Below are 25,649 nucleotides of genomic sequence, written 5' to 3' on the forward strand. Positions count from 1 at the left end.
AGCACTTTCTATTTCTGTTTTCGTTTATTTTGAAACATTTTCGACCAATGCAGATGAAAGGACTAGTTAATTTTTGTTTCATTCATGCAGCGGAAGAGCAGTTTCTTTGGGACTTTGAAAGGTAGATCATAAATTTGTTAACTATAAAAGCCGCAAAGTCACACATATTTTTAGATTTAAGAATTTAACACTGCTTATCCTTAATGCCATGTGTTTGAGAAGGAAGTTTTCATTTCCATTACAAAATATTATCGATAAGATTTTTGTTTGGCTATATGTATGTATTATGGTTCGGTGTATTGTGGCGCATACATTTATAATTTGCAACAGCTGTGCTCTGGGCATGCGCTTCAGCCGTATCGATAGACCACGGTTAACCTGCCTTATACATCAATGGAAAATCTTTAGTTTAGTTGTTGCCAGCATTTGTCGGATCCGAAACGGCAATTTGCTGCTTTGATTCAACAGCCATCATTCAATCAGGCAGGCAGGCAGGCGAAGGCACCAACTAAAACCCAAAAGGCAGAGATAGTAGATAAAGTGATGAAAACCACAAGTGTCAGTGCGTTTCAAAATATGAGATATTGAAATAAATCAACGAATTCGCAAATTAATGTAAATCTATTTTAAAATAGAGGAAAAAAAAGCATAAAAATTAAACATGGTAATAATATAAAGCATACTTATAAGGGCAATTCCCTTGGCATATGGGGAACCTGATTGCAAAAGGATTGAAAATATTTAAAAATTTACCGTTGCAATGACTAGTGCAATTGTATTGGTGGTGTGTGTGAGTGTGCGCTGGTACGTGTTAAAAAAAGTTTTCAAAAGGAAAACGGATACACACTGTTTAAACTTTGTTGAAGGTACAACGAAAATGCATGGAAGAAAAAATGAAAATGAAAAAAACAAAGAGGAACTTTAACCAGAGTGCAAAACAGTGACATGTTGAGCGGGAAGGAGGGAAGAAGGTTACACCGAGTCTGGTCGGTTTGTGATGTGTGTGCGTGTCGGCTAGTAGTCAACAGCAACACCTCCACCTCCAGCTCCAGCTGCACCTCCTACTTCTTCTTCTTCCCTGGCAAGCACCTTAACATACATAAACAATATGTCACGCATTGGACTCCAACTTGAACTCTAGAACTATGTATGCAAAGCATCTGTTTCATTCTTTATTGATTTTACTCCAAAAAGATGAAATAAAACAATATTTTTTGTTCCTTTTTAATGATCTTTTTTTGTTGTTTTGGACAGGCAACTTCTGTGTTGGCGCTAATTGAGTTGTTATTGATGGCATGCCAGGTTAAAGAGCTTGAGCTCTAGCAAACCAATTCCTATCCAACATCTCTTCACACACACACACACACGAATTGGAACCCAACAAGAACAAAGAACAACAATAACGCCAAGAAGTCAACCTAGCCTAAAGAGAGAGAGAGATAGAGAGAGAGAGGGAGAGTGGCGGACAGCAATTCAATTGCCGCACAGTAAAAAAAGGAAAAAAAAGAAGGCGTGCAATATGGAAGACCTATTTCTACTGATTATCAAGGAGTCAACGGGCACCAAGCACAATGCTCTGCGTCAAACGGCTCAAATTGCTTACGGTACGTAGTTTAACCAGTTGAAAGTGTACATACATACATACATATGTATGTATATATTGCATGTATGTATGTATGTAGCACATTGAAAACATGCAAGAGCGCAATTTCCTTCCTTCCGTCCGTCCATTCGCCCTTCCTTCCTTCCTTCCTACGCTTCATTCTTCTTCGCTTTTTGGCTTCCTTGTCCTTGTCTTTTGTTGTTGCGCTTCGACTATAACAAGTATCGAGCGTTTATTGTATGTAAGTATACGCCCCCAGTATATCCGGTGGTATTTCCTTTGAGTATACTCTCTGAACATCTTGTGAAGTTATTCAACACTCATGCTGCATTTGCTAGCTGTTTGGGTGAAAGAGTAATGCAAAGTCGGCCAGGCATCAAGAGAGTGACTCTCTTCAAATGAAAGGACTTCTTTCTGCGTTCTTAATTTTCCAGACATTGTTGTCACTTTGTTTCACAACGCATTGTATCCTGTATCACTTCCGACCCAGCCTATACACCGACCGACCAGCCGACCAAGCAAGCTATCTCCCATCGCTTAATTGTCTTATGCCTTATGGCCTTATCCGGGCAATTTCATTGTTTTTGCTTTTTGCGTTTTTATGACAATGGGATTTAACGTTAATTCCGAGAGATTCTCTCTCTTTTTCTGTCTCTCTCTCTCTTTCTCTCTTTTTGGTTGTCGTTTGCAGATAAACTATATCGACAACATGGCATACATCGGGATCCATCGCACGAATTGCGCTCCGTTTGTTTCACGGCACTGCAAATGGCCTTGGACACGAAGCGGCCAAAGTTCATCACAATGGGCCTAAACGGTCTGCATGTAAGTGGTGGGGAAGGGCTCTAGCTAATTGCTAACCCCATTTTATATTCCATTTTGTGGGAATAATAATTATCTTTCGTTTCCATCTGCAAATTTTTTTGTTTTTCTTTTTGTTTTCCTCGATTTCCTTGAACGGAGTGCAGCGCGTTATCAAGGACGAACGTTTCTATATTGGCCTCGAACCGGAAGATGATTCCGTGTGGCTACCCTCGCAGCTGTTACGTGCCACCAATGGCATCCTGCCATCATCGAGCAGCGAGGACACAGTGGTGAATGTGCTCCGACTGTTCCTGGCCATGGCCTGCTCCCCGGCCTGCACTCTGAATGGCCGTCTGCTCATTGAGATACTATCGCGTTGCGGGGAGTGCTGGGAAATGGGTTCGAGGGCAACAAAGGCCGCTTCTCTGGCGGCAGCCTCCCAATGTCTCCGCACCTTTTGCGCCTTTCTCATCGAGGAGGCCGAGGAGGTTAAGAAGACGGCACCAGCCGGTCTGATGACACAAACCCAGGCATCGGCGGTCTACAATGAGGTGATACCGGTGATGCAATGGCTCTGCAGTCGCCTGGTCGAGCCCAATGTGAACGCCTCACCCAATAAGAAGAGCGAGAATCCCAGTTCGCTCTATCTAACAGAGTGCATACTGACCCTGAGCTCGGCCTTGCCCAGGAACGTTCATGCCAATCCGCATTTCACATCGTTTTTGTGGCAAAAGTTCTGTCCCACATTGGCAGCTGCCTTAGGATCGCCAGGCAGAATCAATTTGGACAAGAAGTTCACCTACAAGTGAGTGAAGTCACTTCCTTGAGAATACCATCTACTACGTCTCTAACTTTCGATTTGATTTCAGAGATGCCCTCCACATGATTGAAAACGAGGCGAGGGGGTTTTTCACAGGTCCAGGCCTGGATGGGCCGCAGGCGCGTTGTGTCTACTTGACGGCAATTCAACTGCTGCGCATTGCCGGAGCTCATGGATCATTGCGACCAATGCTGGAGGCTTTATTCCATCGAATGCTTCTACTTCCAGCACCACAGAATCGCACAGAGCCGCTGAAGTGCGTGCGCGAGATTTTCAAGAGTCCAGAACGACTGATAGATCTCGCCGTCATCCTCTATGTGGACAAGAACACAGCTCAGGGATGCAGCGATGAGATGGCCCTGTTTCGCCTGTAAGTACTTTGAGACTTGCGTCTTTGCTTCGTTTAGCTGTCATCCTCTCTGCCTTTGTCTTTCCCTAGCCTGGTGGATGCTATGGAGGAGTGTGCCTATGGAGCCAGCGCTGGCAGTGCCACCGAGGCGAGCCTTCAAGCGAGTGTAGAGTGCATGGTTGCTTTGCTGGATAGTCTACAGGTTCTTTGCAGCGGCGAACTGACAGAGTCAATGATAAGTGATCAGATTGTCCAGGTGGTGAATGGGCGTCATGATCTGCTCAAGGATGCCGATTATTCGGGTCCCCTGACCTATCAGAGTATGGCCCGTTTGCCGGCACCCTATCGGGATGCCATTGTGGAGTTCAGGCAAAATGTATTCGAGACTTCCTCGGGTTCGGAAAGTGAAGGTGAGCCGCCGCATGAGCAGGATGTAGCCTCAAATGGATCAGGCGACACAGAGGGTCCCGAGGACGATGATCCCAGCAGCTCAAGCGATGAAACTTCGCGGGTGGAAAACCGTTGGCCCTACTCCCATCTGGAGGCGCCCGTGATGCCCATTCGGACGGACAGCGACAATGATCGCCAGCATGCCAGGGATTTCGCCAGGGCTTTGCGTCAGGATCTGGTGCCCAAGCTGCTCCGACTGCGCAGTTGTGTGGAGTTGGACGAGGCCATGCAGGAGTTCGCCTCGGCCGTGTGCCAGGAGAACAGCATGAATTTCTCAGATTTCGACTACAATCTGACGGCCATCAATGCGGATGGCATCTATTTGGCCATTTACTCCTCGCTGCTGCTCAGTCTGCAGCTCATGAAGGCCGGCTACTACGAAGAAGCCCTGTCCAATAAGGATATTCTAGTGCCCATGTCGGAGCAGCAATTTGTCACCTCGGTACAGAACACTGGAGTGCTCGTCTACCTGTCATCGCCCTGGCTCTGTGAGCTCTATCAATCGGTGATCGTTTACAACATCCTCGAGTCGATGACGCGGGCCCAACTGGAAGGCACAGGTCCGCGTTGTGCCCTGGTGGACATGCTCTGCGATGCCGGGGGTCTGGGTGCTACCCAAATGCTGTCCGAGTGGCAGCGACTCCAGACGGCGACGGTCAAGCACAGCGACGAGCTTAACGACAAGAGACGCGAAGCGGCCAAGAAACTGTGTCGAAGATTGCTCACCTGCTGCTGGGACTCCATGGTGATTGTCCTGAGCTCTGGCTTGGGCGATCTACAGACAACAGCCTCAAACAAACTGGTGGCCCTCTCCAAACGTACTCTGAGAGTCAAGGCCAAGTCAAACAAATCGAATGGTGAAGCCTTGTATGCCATGTGTCTCGACGGATTGCATTCGGTGAGTATTTACCCCATTGTGCGTGAACTATCCAATAGGTAACCTCTTTCTTTTCCTCCCCTGTTGGTGCAGGCCGCCACCCTGAGCAATAGTTTGAATCTGCAACATTTGGCTGGAAAGATATTGAATCTGCTGGCCTCCAATGTGTGCCAGACAACCGGGCCACGCATCTCGGCCAGTCAAGCCATGTCGATGGATGTCGTCCTCACCGGTGGCCTCAACTTGGGTAGTTACAGCGCCGACTGCTGGCAGAGTATCTTTGCCGTCTGTCGTCATGTTAGCCAGTTGGAGCATGAGATCTTCAGCATGCAAAATCCACCAATATCCGCCTCACCCGGTAGCAGTCGTCGCGATCTTGAGACGGGAGAGAAGCTAAGCAATGGCAATAATGCCCAGGATAAGCTAAATCTATCTTCCATACCCATAGATGATGATGAGACTTGGTAAGTGGTTTAAACCCAACTCATTTATGCCCCTTTGACTTAAAACCTTCCCGTTTTCTGCTTCCTCTACTTCTTCTAGTGTGGATGTCTACAGCTTCCTGCAGGCTCCCATGCAGAGTCCCAATACGAATATCACTTCCATTCTGAAAGTCTATTCAGGGACCAATGAGACGGTGCTATTGAGTCAGTGCGATACTTCCAAAGTCTTGTGTGCGTTGTCCCATCAGGCAGAGAATCTGTTCAGTGATGCCGCCGAACGTCTGAGTTTGCCCTCACTGTGTCAGTTCCTCAAGCATCTGTGCCGCGCCTCCAGAGAGCAATTGTACAAAAAGTCAGGTGGCCCGCAAAGGCGGGCGCATCTGGTGGCCTAGCAAGGGATGGAAGAAACTGGATTCGTTGCCCATGTCGCTACTGCTACATAGGATCGGAGACGTCACCCTGAAAGTATTTCGCAGTTCCAGGCCCTTGCTGCATGTGCTCAAGGTGTGGGCCATTACAGGGCCCCACCTGATGGATGTGAGTTGGTTTTTCCACTTTGGCTTTTCTCCATCTTATCTGATCTGTCTCTCCTTAGGCTGCCTGCCATCGGGACCGGATGATATCAAAACGAGCCATTGAGTATATTCACGACATCATCACCGCTCTGCTGGTGGAGCAATCGGAGTTACCGTATTTCCATTTCAACGAAGCATTACTAAAGCCCTTCGAGAATCTGCTAAGCATGGACACCGATGTCGACGTCCAGGATCAGATTGTCGCCTGCCTTTATGAGGTTGTGGAGGCGCATCGCACCGAAATTCGTTCTGGTTGGAGGCCCCTCTTCGGCACGTTGCGCAATGCCCGAAGTCGCATGTTAAATATGAGCAACATCATTGACATCTTCCGGGTATTCCTTGATTCGGACAATACGCTGGTATTCGCCAATGCCGGCCTGGATTGCATATTGTGCCTGTTATCGTACCTAGAGATTTCAGGCGGAGCCCTTAGTAATAATAATAACAATGCCTGCGGCGGCGGCGGGGGCGGTAGCGATAATCCGCCAGAGAGTGCTCCAGACAATGCAGCTTTTCGTCCTACAGACTTCCTGCACGAGACGTTGCGCTTCCTGGAACGCTGCTCGAGCATCCTTGGGTTCATGTACAGCATGCCCAAGTGTCCCAATTTCCATTCGACCTACAAGATCAAGGGCATCTCCTACACGCATATCATTGACGCCAATATACCCAGCTCCATGGAGAACTTCACCTATTTTGGCAACGACTATCTGCAGACCAAGAACGAGCAATATATGATATCGTATCGATCGCTGCACATCGACAAGGACACAATTGTGAAGATCGATGAGATGGACAAGCCATCGGGAGTGCTGAAAGTGTGGTTCCTGCTCCTCGATGGACTGACCAATTCCCTAATCGTCTGCCCCTATTCGCATCAGGCGCCCATTTTGCAAACCATATTCAAGCTGTTCAAGAATCTTCTGTCCACGCCGGGCATAGATTTCGGATTCTACTGCATTAACCATCTCCTGATACCCATGATTCAGGATTGGTTGCGCTACATCAACAAAACGGGAGCCTCCTGGCAGCTAATCGAAAAGAATTTCAAACATTGCTGCTGCATGACCACGGATCTAGTCGTGGAGTTTATTGAGAAATCCGTGCCAGAGCAGCGAAGATTGGGGGCCATTACAAAAACGCGTTTGACACAGATAGTTCATCCCGCCGATAATCTAATCTACTCCAAGTTAAAGTTCGTCACCGAGAGAATAGAGCAACCCCAGCAGAAGGCTTCGGAGGGTGGTTTTACCAATCATCAGTATGACAGCAGTTCCAGTTCAGCCAGTGATGAGCAGGCCACAGGATTGGGCAATGCAGGGGCGGCAACGGGCACAGGGGCATGTCCAGGGTCAGGTGGTAATCTAGGTATTGAATCACCAACCAAAATCTCGGGATCAGCCACATTGGCTCTCAAGCAATTGCTTCTTGTGCTTATTGAATGCGCTGCCCAATCTCAGGAGGCGATAGCCCGCATTTCGGTATCTTGTCTGAAGCACGTCATACTGTCCACGGGCATGCTCTTCAATGAGTCCCAATGGATGATTGCCTGTTCGGCAATCCATCGAGCCTGCACGGTGACCATTGCCCCGCTGCGTCAACTGTCGTTCGCTTTCCACGAGAAGTCAAATAGCTTCTATGGCGACTGTGCCAATGTCAAGGTGGCCGCTCGTCGAGATAGCACTCTGGAGGAATTGGCCCGCATCTATTCTCTGGCCCAGCAGGTCTTCCTTTCGGACAATCAACGCGAACCAATGCAAGGACAGAGTCAGGTTCAGGGCCAGAGTATGAGCTCAACCACAGCCAAGACTGCATCTGGCCAATTGTCGGACGATAGGAGCTATTCCTTTTTGCTATACCCCCTGAACAATGGCTTCAATTCCAATCTGGATAACTTTGTGATCAGAATTCCGTTCAAGAATCTTGTCGTTGGACTTCTCGCCAATCAAATGCTGCTCCAGTTGGTGGCCAAGCTGCTGCTCTCGCGTCTTAAGTGTGTGCCCCAGGCGGTGTCCACCTGCATCTTTGATAACTACGCCTCCTCAGCGGCCACGCCCACTCATGACTACGATCTGGACTTTCGCTCCAAGGAGATTCTCCTGCGTTGTGTGAAGCAATATCTCATGTCCGCTCTAGAGTTCGACTCGCGCCCGGGCCTGAAGTTTCTCATGCAAAAGGTTTCGAATATCGAGTATGCGGCGAATCTGTACAAACAGATGACCTCATCCTGGATGATCTACTACATAGCCCTGGTGGACTCGCATCTCAACGACATTGTGGTATACAATCTGGGTCCCGAGGACTTGAACTTCATCCTGGAGTCCTGTTCCCGCCTCAACACGACAACCGTCAAGAAGAAGGAGAACTTTGTGCGTTACTTGTTCTGCCTTCAGGATGCCTGGAATCTGGTGTGTGAGCTCTATCTAAGCAACTCGGCTCTCCATGACATTGAAAACGGAAAATTGCGCAATTGCCCGGATCAGGGTAGAGCAGGGCAGAAGTTGCCATTGCATTCCAAGCACATGGGAATGTGCATTGGCATGTCTCTCAACGGCAACGGACCGCCCACTGGAGATGCGGGCAGCAATGGATCTAGCACGGACTCAAACACCTCGCCATCGCCCACCAAGTGTGTGCAACTGGAGGAGGAAAATGTGACCATGACCACACTGATTAGTGAATTCCAGCCCAAGTGTCGCAATAATCCGTTTGACACAAACCGACAGGCCAAATCGGAGGCGGAATCAATTTCACCGGAAATCGAACAACAGCGAGCTAGCAGCATTCTTAAGGATTCCAACTACAAGAGAGCTGCTTTGGCCCAACTGGTGGTCGCCTCGATGGAGCTGCTGCGCTCTTTGCCCACCGAGGCTGAGGAGAATTTGAAGTTACTGATGACACCAACCATACGGGAGGCGTTTCGTCTGGTCCAGTTGCAGGGAAATGAACTAAAGGTTAATCAATTTTAGGCTATGCTTGTTGAGTTTTATTTTGATCTGTAGGTGCATCACCAACAGGCTCCTACTCCAAATCCAATTACTACTCCCTACCTCCCTACCTCCCCCTCTCTCTCTCTCTCTCTCTCTCTGTCTTTGACTTTCTATCTACTCTTCACATGCACATTCCCTCACTACCTCCCTCTGTCTCTGTCTCTCTAATTATATTTTTCTCTCTGTGTGTGTCCTTGTCGTCCTCGGCCCGCCAGGCAATACCATTTCAAAGTAAAAGCTCAACATGTTCAGCACAAAGTAAAACTGAAAGTACAAGCGAATCTCTCGATGAAGATTTCAAAAAGAATTAGCCCTGTACATTATTGAATTAGTAGATACTTTGTCCTAGCTCCATTCCGCACTCAAACACCCACCCACTCACTCAGCCAGTCACCTATTGAGACAATTGTAAATCAAAATCAAATTAAATCGCAATAATGTGTGTTGTGCCTCTCTCTTTCCACTCTCTCTCTCTCTCTCTCTATCTCAATAGATAAAGTAAAACTAGGAACTAGAAACGAGAAAAGTTTGGCCACATATGTAACTAGGAGAAGAAGAAGGAAAATGAGAAAATATATGATAGAAGATATTTATTTTTGATGGCATTTAAACGAGTTCTAGCAGCAAGGAGTAGCACCTTGGGATCCCATAGATCTCATAGTCCAGAGAGAATTAACTCTGATGGGAATTTTAATATAGTTTTGTAGTGTGTGGCCCACATTCTCCTCAAAGTAGACTATACTTAATTAAATCGTAAAGAAACTTCCCCATTTCGCTTTTCTTCTTGGTTTTTCTCATTTGCAATCTAAAGGAAAGTATAATCGACATATCTTAAACGCTTTACCCCATCTTTCCACAATTTCTTATGATTTTCTCAGTAAATGGGTAAAGGGGTTTCAGCTCCAGTTTAAGTATCCGCCCCCGAACTAAGTTCGGCTGTGCCGAAATTTTTTTACCCTCCATTGGACCTTTCTCTTGAGTTAGTTATACCTACGTATATATATGAAGGCATCCATAATTAACGAACAATAGTTCCTATGGGAGCTATATAATATATAGTCGTCCGTTATGCATATGAACTCAGTTCATTAGGCTGGTCAAAAAATGTATATTTACATATATTTATTGGATATATACCCTTCTAGCAAGGGTTTTATGGAAATACTGTATTAAAGATGCTAAAGAAACTCTTCTCCTTTGGCTCAATGTTATGTAAACAAAGGCGGAACTAAGAATGTGAAATTAATGAAATTGCCCCCTAAAGTATGCAATCCAAAAATGCTCCATAAACAATGTGTACAATGGGCATCATTCCAAAGATCAAAATTTTAACTACTTAAACATACTTTAAGGGGCCAATTGGCCCCGTTTCATATCCTTGGATCCGACACTATATGTGAACAAAATATAAACTGTATTATAGTTATTAATTTGGCATAATTATTATTATATATATATATATATATAAATATATACATACATACAATACCAATACATATACATATATATATTGCAAATGTTAACTAACACAAAATCATTGCCGCCCATTAATCCACGATTACCACCATTAACGTTTAGACACTCACACACTAGACATACCCACAGATACACACACACACACACACACACACGCACACACAAATACAAGTCAGATACATTTATGTATAAAGCCTAAGCCAAAGTAGTCCCGCGCTGCCTTTACAAAAACAAAAACAAAAACAAAAAAAAAGAAAGAAACTAGCTTACTTTTGTACCAATATGCGTACCTAAAGATACAAAACAAAAAGAAAAACAAAAATAAACCATAATCAAAGTTGCAAAACTTTATCCACAATTTGCACTTTGCTTACTTTTTGGAGAAATCCTATCAGAAAATCCACTGCATCACGCCCCTCGAAGCCCCGACCCCCTTGCCGACAACTTGCCCCCTCACATAGTCACAAATACTTACATACAAATTAGTAATATGCCTATATACATACATTTATATATATATACCTATATATAAAAGAGCTAAAGAGTTATACATACATATATATATATAAAACAAAAAAAGATATACATTTATATTGGAAATATTTCTTCTTATACAAATTGAAGCTATCACACATACATACAGAGGGTTCCAGCTTCGGTCCCTTCGCTTCGCTATGTTTGATAGAACCAATCTATGTATTTAACTGTACTTATGTGTATTATAGTAACCATTTTGGTATATATTCTATTTGCTATACATATTCATCTACGAGGATTGATTGATCATTAAAAACACACAAACTAACTAAATCATAAACTCGATTCACTTATTTGGTGGCACAAAGGATGGCTCATGGAAGATAGAACTAAGTTTGGCCACATCTCATAGCGGTCTACTGCCTAAGGCTCGCTCTATTGAGAATTCTTTTTCCCTATACCAATATTTTTGATGAAGCCTTTCCATCGATGACTGTTACCATGGACGGATCCAGGGAGAGACCGACGGCTCTGTACCAAAACACAAAGCAAACATCTTCGCAATGGTTCCTTGGAATTTGTTTTGTTTGAAAACTTCATTGAAGTGAATGATTTGCGAGTTTTATTGACTGCTTGGATAATCCCATTTAAGCCCTCGAAGTCCACTTGCCAGTCCGTGTCCATTGTGGTGCTGGTTCCCACAAGTTATTCCTTAAAGGGTTTATCATTTCAATCACGTGACTCGTCTGGCGTAGACCACAACTTATCAAGCACAGATTGCGACTTCTTCCGGATGCTAGACTCTACATGTAGTTGCTGGGTCTCAGCTTCATACCTGCAGATTCCATAAAAAATTAAAAAACAGAAAAATAATAAACAAGAATTTGTCAAGGATTTGATAATAATGCGTTAGCATCGATCGTGCTCACTTGTCGTATGAGCAATGCCGCGACAAGTGCTACACATAAAATTGAGGTCTGACTTATTTATGTAACATACTTTTGCGCGCTTTTTCTCAATTTACTTCGAATGCAGACCTCATCGCAGCAACTTGATGCGAGCACTAGAAAAATAGATCTAAAATAAATAAATTTATATTTTATTAATTATATTACCATAATCCGTACCCAAATGGACACGTTCCACTGTGGGCGATTTTGACGATCTAGCGTAACTAAATTTACATTTTCAATGTCTTAAAAGTTCCAAAATTATGCTTCCCGCCGATTACTGAAACCTTGTTTAGTATATTAATATTATTATACATATATTATTTATATTATGATCTTGTACTTATATGTCGTAGAAATTAACCATCATGGTAATTGAGTTTGTGTAACTTAATGTGAATTTCTGTAGGCTCGGATCAAAATTTCATTCCAGTGTTAAAATGTTTCGTCCTCATTTTGAATTAAGCAAACTTTGCTGCTCCGAAGTGCTCCTGCTCATAATATTTGACTTTTTAGGCACCATGTCGGTACGCAAACGTACTCTGTTTGATGTATGGCACAAGGAAAACAAACCTTCGCAGAAAGTTAAAGCAGTCAACAACTTTGTTTTTTCAAATATAGTAGATAGGTCCAAACTTTCAAAACTTTCAGTACAACGCTACATTAAATAGGCTGAAAAATTTTTGCAAAAAAGTGGCAAAAAAATGGCGAGAATGTTATAGGGGTTATGAGCGATTTGAACAGAAAAACCAGAGGGCCGGGGCTAACTTCGACCGCGTCAAAGTTTGTACACCCTTGCAACTTTTTTGGTAACTCTTTCCTTACCTATTAGCCATCAATGTGGAAGAACGTTTTATATAAAAAGGCTTATGTTTGCGAAAGAATGGCCTACAATCATAGGAAATAACGAAGATATTGATCAAAGTCACTGTTTTCCACCGATCGTTCCTATTGGAGCTATGATATAGTCACGCGCTCTTTATCAAATTCGGCACAGTCATTAACAGATATATGTATTATTTTTTTTACATTGCTCAAGTGTGATTAATAATTTTGAATGGATTCCAAATGTGTGGGGTAGTAAAATGAAAATTACACAATTACATACATAATTTACATTAAATAATTTCAAAAGAAAAGAAAAATAATAATGATGATGATGGCTTCTGGTAAATTCTTAATAGAAACGTTTGATCTTCTTCGTCAATTTTATTTTGGGGTAAGTAGCCTCACGAACCATGACTGGAATACGCGAGTTCTGATCGTCGCTGGAGTTGCTCGACTTGCCCTTCGCATCAAAGAAATCAAAATCAGTCTTCATTTTAGCAAAGGTCGGCTTGGTTGTGGGATCCGACAAAGTCTCCCATTCGGTGTCGTCCAGCTGCTCCTCCGACTGTGGAGCATCGTTGTGGACGCACATGGAAAAGTGCTTCTCCTTCAATGAGACTGAAGTCTGGACCGAAATCGTGCGTTGATTTCCGGCCGATACGGCATCCTGGTTCTGGTCAAGTTCCACTACGGACATACGGTTCATCTGGAACCAGAAGCTCCTCCTTATGTTGATTTGCTTCCCTGTCTGCAACAAATAGGAAATTTGTGTCATCCCTCTTGTCTCTCTCGCTCGCTCTCTCTCTCTCTCTCTTTGCACTTACCCACTGCTTATATATCTCAAAGACGATCCAGGCAAATACGAATCCGAGTACGAAAATGTATCCGAATACATACCGAGTCGTCTCGCTATCACAGTGTGCTAGTTTGAACCAGCATTTCTCCAGGATATCCTCAGCTTCTTCAATAAAGGACTGCCACCGCGGTTTCGGTTCTGAGTCCACAGCGCTTTGAAAAACTGAGAAAAGGTTAAACATTTTATAAAATATATATTTTAGTTTGTGTTTTTCAGATTTTTCTCTGCTGGTTCCTTGACTATGAATGAATATTTTTCTGGCATGCCTTGGGTACACTTTTTGGTCATAAACCAGCCTACTTGGATGATGTTTGGTTTTTTATCGGTTTTAGAATTGTTTTTCCCTCTAGTCATCCGCCTACTTGAAATCCGATGGAACAAAATTATACAGAGTTGGTCTTATGATCCATGAGGTGGTCCATGCAGGGAAGGGCAACTCCTGGCCCAATCCTGTCTATTAAGGGTTGAATCCGTATGTACTTATTGGACAAGATGAATAATCGCACCAAAGATAACTGAGAAAAATCAAAAATATCGACAGACAAACACATCGTTTAATAATTTACTTAGCTTTGCTTTTGTTTATATTATATATATTAATATATTAATTTTGGTCAGAAGTGTGCAACGCATAGAAGGAAGCATTCCCGACCACATAAAGTATATATATTCTTGATCAGAGTCACCGTTTTTCGCCGTAATCCTATGGGTGCTATAAGATATTGTCACCCAATCTTGATCAAATTTGGCACAGTCGTTTATAGGCGTAATAAACTGTATAATATTAAGTTTCACAATAATAGCACAGAAACTGACGAAGTTATTGAGAAAAGTCACTGTTTGTGACTTTGGCGTTTGTATGGGAGCTATATGATATAGTCGTCCGATCCGGCCGAATCCGAGATATACAACCCCTGCAGTATATACAAGCCTACATACAAAATTTCAGCTCTGCAGCTTTGCGGTCTAGAAGAAGTTTGCGATGATCCAGACGAAAGGACGGATAAAGAACGCACAGACGGACGGACAGACAAGACTATATGAACTCGTCGCGTATTGCTGATAAATATATACTTTTACACTTCAATTCGTTGCACATTTCTGATCAAAATTAATATATTCATTTCGATACGGCAAAAAACGGTCAGATGCGTGTCTTAAGGGATGCTGGTGTTTTAAAGCTCCGCCCCCTTTCAAATTAGTATTGAATGTGCCTCTGGTTTTCCGTTAGAACAATAGTATCAATTACCAATCGCTGTATCGGTTGCCAAATTATTTACAATTTACTTGTGTTTAAGTGCGACAGTAAGAAGTGAAAGAAAAAATAATGGGTCGTAAGCGTGAAAGTGTCGCAAGAAATTTGTTCGAATTTTCTGTGGATGGCAAGAGTTCGAAGTGTAAAATAAGGTCAAAATAAGCGATATCACTTCAATCAAATCTGTCGCTCACACTTTGCAGTTGGCGGTTAACGACTTCCTCAAGCAACTTGCTTGCAAAAAAACAATTGACAGGGCTCGTAAGTTGGCGAAGTCCTTAAGAACGACAGCATTCAGGTATGTAATCATAGGTTAACCATTTGTCAATTTGGAGAAAATAACAAAAAATTATATTTGTTTTTCCTGTAGACATTTAATAAAAGCAGAGAGTCTAGTTGTACCAGAACTAGATGTTCCAACCCGATGGAGTTCGACTTACTCAATGTTGACCCAACTCTTAAGCCTAACAGACTTTATTGAAGTGCACTTTTAAAACGCAGACGCACTTACGCATGAAGAGTGGAGTACAGTTTAGACCTTGAAGAAGACTCTGGAACCTGCTTTTGTGGCAACAAAAAAAGTTGGAGCAGCTTTATTCGGTCGATTTTTACAAACTCTTTGATATATTTTTTACATAAAATTAATATTTAATTAATTAATCGGAGTCAGAGCTGGAGTCTGTTTTCAATTTTTTCTAAAAGAAGAGCTTTTACCTCCTTATCTACCCTACCGTATATTTTTTTATGAATTGTGTTGAGCTTCTACATAAAGTACTTATTAAAGGATTCGAGGATATTAATAACGTGTTCATTAGGTCCTGCATTGAATTTGTTCTTGAGTTTTGGCGTGTATGCTTCAGTCGAAAGTTTCTAAAATCCTTATTTTTTGCTTCCAAGGCTTCTTCCGACATCATACCAATTGAAAGAGGTACAGCATTTATAATGTCGGCTCCATGAATTCAAATTTTATGAACTGAGTTATGCATATAAAACCAGGGATATTCTTCAATAAAAATCTTTGCCGTGTCCAAGGCAAACTCACGGAAATCGGCTCACGTTTAGGGCATATCCTGATGCCATAGAACGTAAAATGTTTCCAAGATTTTTTATAAGGATTCCATTAACCACAGTTATTTGAGCAGAAAGGTCGTGGTACTCGAAAAATCTTCTAGCGGTATTGCCACTATTTGTATTTCCTGTTCCCTGCATTGGAATATCAACCAATAAAGCCATCTCCTTCATAAATTTATTTTGAATTTTGCTTTTCCTTTGTTCTACAATGCGTTTGTCTAGTCCGTAATCACGCTAAAGACTTTGCCGTCAATCATAATCAATTGCAATAAATTGTTGAGCCCTTAACATACATATAAAGACTAGTGGGCCTAATGTTTGAAATTTGTAATTTAATATTTTCGATTTCGTCTCGAATTAATTCCACAGATTCTTTTGCAAACATAATTTTTAGGGGTCTGCAATATCGGATTGATGATGGCCATGGATTTTTCCATAGTATCCTGCTCTCGAATTGCATTTGTAAAGATATGTTGAATGTCCCGAGCTTCCATCGCATCCCCACTTATAAAATACTGATACATCAATTTATTCATCAGCCTTAACGAACACAGAACTAAGAACCTCTGGGTGTGATCCAACATTTCTTGTAACGGAATTTCAGCACAGAATTCGCTGACTATTATGTCATCTGGTTAACATCTTCTAGCGGAGCGAAATACATCATATGTTGGATAAATGTTAGCATTTATTGCTTTTGCACCAGCTTGCTTTAGTTTATATGTTTTTTTTTGTGAAGTCGCCATCAATATACAGGGTTAACGCTTCGTCTGGAGTGTATTTTTTAATAATTTGATCAGGTTGAGGATTTTTATACCCTTGCAAAAAGGGTATATTAATTTTGGTCAGAAGTGTGCAACGCATAGAACGAAGCATCTCCGACCATACAAAGTATATAAATTAAACACTTCCTTCACTCACGGTATAAAAAAATACAATTTTTATTTAAAGTCACTTTACAATTACAACTTAATGATAACTGAAAGATTCTGACTGAGTGAATTCCGCGGAGCTAAAGCGAAGTTTTACCGGATGGTTTCGACTAAGGCTTAAGACTGATTTTCTATGATTTGATTATGTTGGATGAAGGCTTGGATAATTGACGTCGTCGCAGGCGGCGGCGTTGGCTGAGTCCAATAGTCCACTAAGAGCGTGGGACCATTCTTTGTTTACACAAGTGTTCAGGACCATTCTTTGTTTATTGCCGAAATTTGTGGGGTGATTCTGGGTATCAGGTTTGTTGTTTATCCTAACGATCGGACTGTTGCTGGGGATAGGCGATCATGCGACAAATTGGCATCTGACGATTGAGTGGGGTGACTTGTTGTTTATCCTAGCTATCGGACTGTTATTTGCGACAAATGGGCATGTGACGACTGGGTGGGGTTGACCAATGGGAATTGCTTGTGATGATGAAATAGGATCGGCCAATGGGCATGTGTTGACGGACTTGGGTTTTATGGTATAAGTACTTGACTCCTTGTTATGATAGAAGTGCTTAACTCCTCCCCCTTTAAGTGCGGACGTCCTCGGTCGCAACAACATATTGAACTGGCGCGATTGAGACTTCCATTGGTGGACCATGGTTGCCTGTTTCGTGGCTGCAGAATTTTTTGATGATGTAATATGTTATCACTGCGGCTGCCAGAAGGGTTCGAATAATCCAGCTTGACGAAGACATAATCAAGTTGTTTCTTTGGATTCTCTCCAGATTATTAGTATTATTGATGTGTAGTTCCTTGATCATTTCCTGAGATAACCTTTCACCTCTTTGCTGCTTATTTGATAGTAATTGCAACAGCGGCGGTTGAACCTCGACTTCAAAGCGTGTCTTCACAATATACCAGGAGTCTTCTATGACGACTGTCGCGTTTTCCGCTTGAATTATGAAGGTGCCTTCTAGGGTAATATTTTCTCCATTGATGTTGATGTCTCCTTGAAATTGGTTCAGCAGCAAGGTACCGGGCATTATTTCCGAATGGGATTTTACGTGCTGGTTGTTGATGACCTTACATTGTGGATTCCTTCTTTGCAAGTAGGCTCCTACACATTTACTGTTTTCTAAATTAGTCAGATCTTCCAGTTTACAGATTGTCTTACCATTATGAATATTACATTTACTCTTATTGATTAACCCGAAGTATTTCTTGTTACATTTCATGATATTCTCATAGTCTATTTCTTCTATAAATTTTTGATATTTAATTGGTATTGCAAGGATTTGTTTACAAATTTCATTAATTACTCTGGGTAGGCTAACAATATAAAGGAGTGATTTACCGTCTGAGGCTATGCTGACCTCGGCAAACTCTATTAGTTCTTCAATGTTTACAAATGTTAGACTCTCTTCTTTAATTGTGTCAATAAAATCTATTTCATCAGAGGACAGTATTAATGAGTTTACGGTATTGGCCTTAGCCCAATCAATTGCGTAAATAATATTTGTTATTTCTTCTCTTAAAAGACTCAATTTAAATTTGGTTATTTCGATTTCTTCTGTCTTATTATTATATTCGGGTTTACCTCTAATTAATATGGTATTAGTTATCTTAATTAAATCGTTTATTTTATTTTCTATTAGATTATTAATAATGACCTGCCGATTATTGTTTTCCAATTGTTCATTGATCTTATCTACCACAATCTTATGATCCTCGTGATCAGGTGTGCCCGCTAACCATTTCCAAGCCGTGCCAAGTATATCAAGCGATCTTTTGTTTCTGAATTTCATCGGCTGAAGCCTCCTTAATTCGTTCTGTATCCGAGTTATCTCGTAGGCCAAAAAAGGTTGATACGGACTAAGGTTTGATGAATTCTTAACGACTTCTTTTAGAACGGATATGGCCATTTGATATTTTTCTAATTCGATGACGTGAATGATTTTAAACGTTCCGTTCTGGCGCGCGGCTAACCCGGTTTCCAACATGACCACTCTTGACTTAGTATAGTCTAATATGGTTGTGTGACCCCAGCAAAGTGGTAACATGAGCAATCTGTCGGAAGAGGATGTTTATCAATACTTCAAGTGGTTTTTATGAACTATCCTTCCTGACCTGGTTTTAATCTTGGTATTAAGATCTTCGGCTACTATTTCTTTTTTATATCTAGACGTTAGTTTCGAGCCTAGCCGTTTATTAATCCTAACGTAGATGATTTCACCTGGATCGTAGATTTTGACGGGTTTTTTTGTTTTATTATGGTACTCTAGGTCCTTATTTTGCTTCTTTAAAATGGTTTCTGCAATCTTTTCCCTTTCAAGTGCTAATTTTTCTGGATTATGGATTAAATTTGTTACAAAAAATGCTTCTATTGGCTTTTTGTTGGTGGTACTATGGATGGTTTTATTGTATTCGTCAACGGCTTTGAATATTAGATCCTCAAATTCCATTTCGGGGTGCTCTAGCTTCAAGCATCTCATTATTTCTGTATATGTTGAATGAAATCTTTCTACTTGGCCGTTGCTAGACGAGGTATATGGTGGAGTAGTGTGGACTTGTATACCTAACTGATTATTCAAAAGAAATTTTATTGATGCAGAATTTAAAGCCTTTTCGTTATCCATCACCACGGTTTTTGTCATACCGAAGGCTATTAACAACTCACGTAAGGGTACTTTAAGATGTTCTGCTGCTTTTGAGTTTACGAGTTTAACTTGCGCGTATTTAGAAAATTTGTCTATTGCGGTTAAAATAATCTTATTTTGGGTGGAATATAAATCTATATGAATAATTTCACCTGGATATTTCGGAATAGGGGTTGGTTGTATTTCTTGGTTCGGAGGGTGTCTTTGGTATTTAGAGAGTTTGCACGTTTGGCAAGAGTTTACTATTGCTTCTATCTTTTTCTTCATACCGGGGAAAAAAATATTCAGATAAAATTTGTTTTTTATTTTCAACGGAATTTCTATGTGCTCTGAGGTGTTCTTTTATTATGATATCTTGTTGTTGGATCTGATCATGGACATCTATAGTTTGAATATGCGTGAACCTTGCCTTGTAATTCCTAAAATGCTCTGGAAATATTTCTTGGATTTTTCCCATGATACTTTCAGAAGTAAAAATACCATTAACTATTCTAGGATCCATTTTTTCTTTCAAGATGGTTACAAGATCTTCTTCGGAATAATTGCTTCTCACTATTGTATGTCTATGATATGTAGGGAACGGTATTTCAAAAGTAGTGGATTCGTTATCACCAGTGAGGATAAACAATTGGTTTTTAAAGACATTGATGGGAACTTCCATTGCTGGAATGAGTTCATGACCTGAGCTTTCATCACTATGGGCTGTAGCTGACGTACTGCTAGCATTTATGCTGGTAGGGTTTCTAGAGAGTGCGTCTGCTACCACATTTGAGCTACCCGGCTTATATTTCAACTCGTAGTTATATTCCTCCAGGTAACTTTTCCATTTCTTCAGCTTTGTGTTGTTATTTTTCGGGCTGAGAGCATAAGTGAGAGTCTGGTGGTCAGTGTAAATGATCACTTTGGATTTGCCGTATACATACATCCTTAACTTATCCAATGCCCATACTATTGCTAGCATTTCTCTTTCATTTGTAGCATAATTTTCTTCGGCCTTGGATAACGCACGGGAAAGGAATGTAATGGGTCTACCGTTCTGTTCTAGAGAAGCTCCTAATGCAAAGTTTGAAGCATCAGTGGTTAGATGGAACTCTTGTTTAAAATCAGGGTATGCTAACATCACATCTTGTGATACTAGTGCATTTTTTACTTTCTCAAAGGCATCGAGTTCGGCTTCACCGAATCGGATTTCAATCTTGCTTGAGACATTCTTTTTAGCTCTGCCATGTTCTCCTCTCAATAACGCCGTCAAGGGTCTAGCTAACTTAGCAAAATCTTTGATAAATCTTCTGTAATAACTAGCTAATCCCAGGAAGGACCTTAGTTGTTTTAGGTTCTTTGGTATGGGGAACTTTTTAATGGCTTGAATTTTCTCTGGATTGGTTTTAACTCCTTCCCTTGAGATAACTACGCCTAGGAAGTCAACACTGTGTCTTAGGAATTTGCATTTATCTACTTGGACCTTCATATTCGCTTTGGACAAGGTAGAAAATACTAGAGCTAGATGTCGGAAATGCTCTTCCTCAGATTTACTGAATATTATAATATCATCAATGTAGACATAGCAAATTTTTCCGATGAGGTCTCTCAAGATGTCATCGAGAGCTCTTTGGAATATTGATGGGGAATTTTTTAGACCAAAGGGGAGTCTTGTGAACTCATATTTCCCTCCATTTACAGAAAATGCTGTTTTTTCAATATCAGATTCCTTAAGGGAAATCTGATGAAATCCGCTCTTTAGATCAAGAACAGAGAAATACTTATTGTTGCCCAACTGCGCAACCATTTCTCCGATTTCAGGGATAGGATACTTATCCGAAACTGTAACTGCATTGAGCTTTCTGTAATCAATGACCATCCTATATTTCTTATTCCCACGGCTATCGCTCTTTTTAGGGACTATCCATACAGGGGAATTATAGGGCGACCGTGAGGGTCGTATTATACCATCTCGTAGTAATTCTTGTAGCTGGTCTTCTACTACTTCTTTGAGAGAAGCTGGGTACGGATAATGTTTGGTGTAGACTGGAGTGTCTGTTGTCGTTCGGATTTCTCCTTGGACATTAGTAGCATAAGTCAACTTCTTATTTGGGTCTGCGAAAAGCGATTCGTACTCCTCTTGGAGTGCCTTTAACCCTAGTTTCTGCTGATTGGTGAGCTCCTCTGATTCGATCGTATGGACCTGATGAGCTCGCATCTGCTTTACTTTAACAACGTGAGAGTTGTTGACAAATAATAGATCTTTCCCTATATCAATAATGGCGTTTAATTCTCTTAGTGTGTCATTACCTAGAATCCCATGGAACGGATTCAAATTAGGTAATAAGAAGAAAGTTATAGGTTTGTTGGGCTCGTTAAATAAACCCAAATGGATATGGCTGGTGATTAGAATGCTACCACTTACGGTGTTCGCGTAAAACTTGTGTTCATTTGTTTTGACGTTTTTGGCTATTTCTGGTTGGACATAGTTTTTGTTGGAGCCGGTGTCTATTAAGAAATTGTATGCGGTTCCGTCTTTGTCCCGGACAACAAAGTACGGCAAAGAGGAACACTTTAACCTAAAAAATTAACGGTGTCCTCAATTTGTGGCTGTTGAGATTCCTGTGATTGTGATTTGGTTTCCTCTTTATTCTGCGGGACTAACTCTGAGTTGTCACCTTGTGAGGTAAAATATTCCTCCTGCTGTTGATATTCACGAACCTCAGAATATGGGACTAATTCGTAAAGGTCTTCTTGGCCTTGGTAAGCAGACTGATAATCGGACATATCGGAGTAATGCTCTTCTTGAGGCGGTATGGTGATATATTGTTCACCTGACATACCGGTTTCGATATGGAATTGCCTCTGAACTTTATTTCCGGTGGACTGGTTGACTCTTTTGAGAGCAAATTGTTGTGGTGAATTAGCGTTTGGCTTGTTCATGTAGTCAACTTTTTTTGTTAGAATAGAGCCGTCGACATCCATAGGAGTTGGTGCCGGCTGAGGCTTCGGAGCAAATGGCCTCGGTGGTGCATTGAAAAACATGGGGTTTTTCGTTTGAGGAAATTTATTTTGGGGAATGAACACGTTTTGCATTGGTTTTTGATTATAAAAGTTGTTGTTATTATAAGGTTTTGGTGGAATTGCCGGTATGTATGATTGTTGAGGTTGCAAGTAATTTTTTGCATAATGCGGGGGTTTTGGTCCTACTGGTGGACGAGTGTCACGATGGCTGATATTGTTCCTAGCCCTTTTATTGTCCAACATCTCGCACAGTTGCAATGCATGCCTCAGATCTCTGGGTTGAGCTAAGCTCATTCTGTCTGATAGATCTCCGTTAAGACCTCTGATGAAGGTATCTAGAGCCCTATCTCTGACCTGTTTTGCCATGGCTTCCATAGTCTCGGGAGTGTAACCCAGTGTTTCGATTTGGTCTAGTATTAAAGACATCTGTTGGTAAACGGCGAAGTAAAATTGATGAATGGATGCGCCTTTCTGGGTCATGGTGAATAGCTGATATTCTAGAGTGCTTAAATCCCGTTTGTCTGAGTACTCAGATAACAGACATTGAGAGATTGCACCCCAATGTAAAGCAGTGCGATATACTTTCAACAGTGTCTTCGCATGGCCTGTAATTTTGCCTCGAATGGTTACCAGAATTGCAAAGTATTTGGGTGTTCCCTGAATGGGAGCATACAATTCCATCAAACGTGTGGCGGAAGCAAACCATGTTGAGAATTCTTCACGACTACCTGAGAATTTGTCAAGATTTTTTACGATATCTGGCACTTTGTCTAATTCATGCCAGTTATCCTGGACGCTAGCTGTCTGGTCCCTAAAGGGAATGTGTCCTGGCTGGGAAAAATTTAATTGTTTCACTATTTCCTGTAGCTGAGATGACAAAATTGTTTGGATAGCTACATCTAATCCTTGTATCGACAGTGCCTCTATTCTATTTACGGCTGCTGCACCTGAGGTGGATGCTGTCGGAGCATCGGAAGCTGCTGCCTGACTACCACCCTGCTGGAGGACTGCTGCTTTAACCCAGTTGTCATTAGTCATTTTGGAAAAAATATTTCGAACCAGGTTTCTTTCAAGGAAATAAGTGTTACGATATCGCGAATATTATGACGTCACGAACGATATAATGCCGCGAAAATTGGATTTTAGTTTATATTGACAAAGGTATAGCGGTATGTCCGCTAATCTTGGTGGAAATGGTTTTTTTTTTGTTTGGTACTTAAATACTTAGTTTGTGGTATTATGCAAATTTTTCAATATTAGATGATTATTCTCTTTTTTTTCAAAATTATTTCTTAAATCTTAATTTGTGGTATTATGCAAAATTTTTCAATATTAAATGATTATTCTCTTTTTTTCCAAAATTATTTCTTAAATCTTAATTTGTGGTATTATGCAAAATTTTTCAACATTAAATGATTATTCTCTTTTTTTACAAAAAAAAATTTTTTTTTAAATTTTGAATTATTTCTTTCCCTTTTTTTTTGGGATTACTTATTACTAGTTTCTTTTTCAATTTTTGATTCTTTTTTTCTTGAGTGAGAAAAAAATTTAATTAAGGATTTTATAAATATTTTAGCTTGTGTTTTTCTTTTTTTCTTTTTAAATTTAAACTTTTGGTTTTGGTTCACAAAATTTTTTCTCACTGTGTTTACACAAATTCTTTTTTCTTTTCTTGATTTTCTTTCACTTAGAATTATTTTGCTTAACTTACATTATTAATAACATCTTCGGTGCTTGTACTGATCGGCTTGTAGGAGGGCTCGATTTTCCAACGTTGAAGGTACTAACGCTCCTGGTCAAACACGTTTGGGTTATCAGTTTTCCTCTGAACGGATCTTGGAGGAAATTGCAGCGATAAATTTGACCCTGTCTGATTCTTAGTGTAGTTCAATATAGTGTTTTTATTTCGTTGACACTTTAAGGCATTTAACGCGTTTTCTCGGTCACGACCACTGATATCTTTCACTAACACTCGATCAAGTTTTATTTAGCAGGGTCCCTGCTCGGGCGCCAATTAAACACTTCCTTCACTCACGGTATAAAAAAATACAATTTTTATTTAAAGTCACTTTACAATTACAACTTAATGATAACTGAAAGATTCTGACTGAGTGAATTCCGCGGAGCTAAAGCGAAGTTTTACCGGATGGTTTCGACTAAGGCTTAAGACTGATTTTCTATGATTTGATTATGTTGGATGAAGGCTTGGATAATTGACGTCGTCGCAGGCGGCGGCGTTGGCTGAGTCCAATAGTCCACTAAGAGCGTGGGACCATTCTTTGTTTACACAAGTGTTCAGGACCATTCTTTGTTTATTGCCGAAATTTGTGGGGTGATTCTGGGTATCAGGTTTGTTGTTTATCCTAACGATCGGACTGTTGCTGGGGATAGGCGATCATGCGACAAATTGGCATCTGACGATTGAGTGGGGTGACTTGTTGTTTATCCTAGCTATCGGACTGTTATTTGAGACAGGCGATCATGCGACAAATGGGCATGTGACGACTGGGTGGGGTTGACCAATGGGAATTGCTTGTGATGATGAAATAGGATCGGCCAATGGGCATGTGTTGACGGACTTGGGTTTTATGGTATAAGTACTTGACTCCTTGTTATGATAGAAGTGCTTAACTTATATAAGACCAACTCTGTATAATTTTGTTCCTTCGGATTTCAAGTAGGCAGATGACTAGAGGGAAAAATAATTTTAAAACCGAAAAAAAAACCAAACATCATCCAAGTAGGCTGGTGTATGACCAAAAAGTGTTTACCCCAAGGCATGCCAGAAAAAAATATTAATTTAAAGTCAAGGAACCAGCAGAGAAAAATCTGAAAAACACAAACTAAAATATATATTTTCTAAAATGTTTAACCTTTTCTCAGTTTTCCGAAGCGCTGTGGAGTCAGAACCGAAACCGCGGTGGGAGTCCTTTATTGAAAAAGCTGAGGATATCCTGGAGAAATGCTGGTTCAAACTAGCACATTTTGATGGCGAGACGACTCGGTACGTATTCGGATACATATTCGTATTCGGATTCGTATTTGCCTGGATCGTCTTTGAGATATATAAGCAGTGGGTAAGTGCAAAGAGAGAGAGAGCGAGCGAGAGAGACAAGAGGGATGACACAAATTTGTTATTTGTTGCAGACAGGGAAACAAATCAACATAAGGAGGAGCTTCTGGTTCCAGATGAACCGTATGTCCGTAGTAGAACTTGACCAGAACCAGGATGCCGTATC

The 25,649-nt window shown here is 41.3% G+C and overlaps 1 protein-coding gene across 1 annotated transcript; it reads left to right on the forward strand.

Annotated features, from left to right (window-relative positions):
• The first annotated feature begins 442 nt into the window (after positions 1–442).
• LOC137586243 (brefeldin A-inhibited guanine nucleotide-exchange protein 3) lies at positions 443–11,187 on the forward strand. Its single transcript, XM_068302251.1, is given in 10 exon segments — positions 443–664; positions 1,255–1,604; positions 2,295–2,428; positions 2,572–3,212; positions 3,277–3,597; positions 3,667–4,924; positions 4,997–5,367; positions 5,447–5,693; positions 5,695–5,883; positions 5,942–11,187. Coding segments are annotated over 9 exon segments (6,195 nt in total). The 5' UTR covers positions 443–664; positions 1,255–1,519; the 3' UTR covers positions 8,891–11,187.
• The last annotated feature ends 14,462 nt before the right edge of the window (positions 11,188–25,649 follow it).

Source organism: Drosophila tropicalis, unplaced genomic scaffold (assembly GCF_018151085.1).
Source record: "Drosophila tropicalis isolate 14030-0801.00 unplaced genomic scaffold, ASM1815108v1 contig_952, whole genome shotgun sequence".
NCBI lineage: Eukaryota > Metazoa > Arthropoda > Insecta > Diptera > Drosophilidae > Drosophila > Drosophila tropicalis.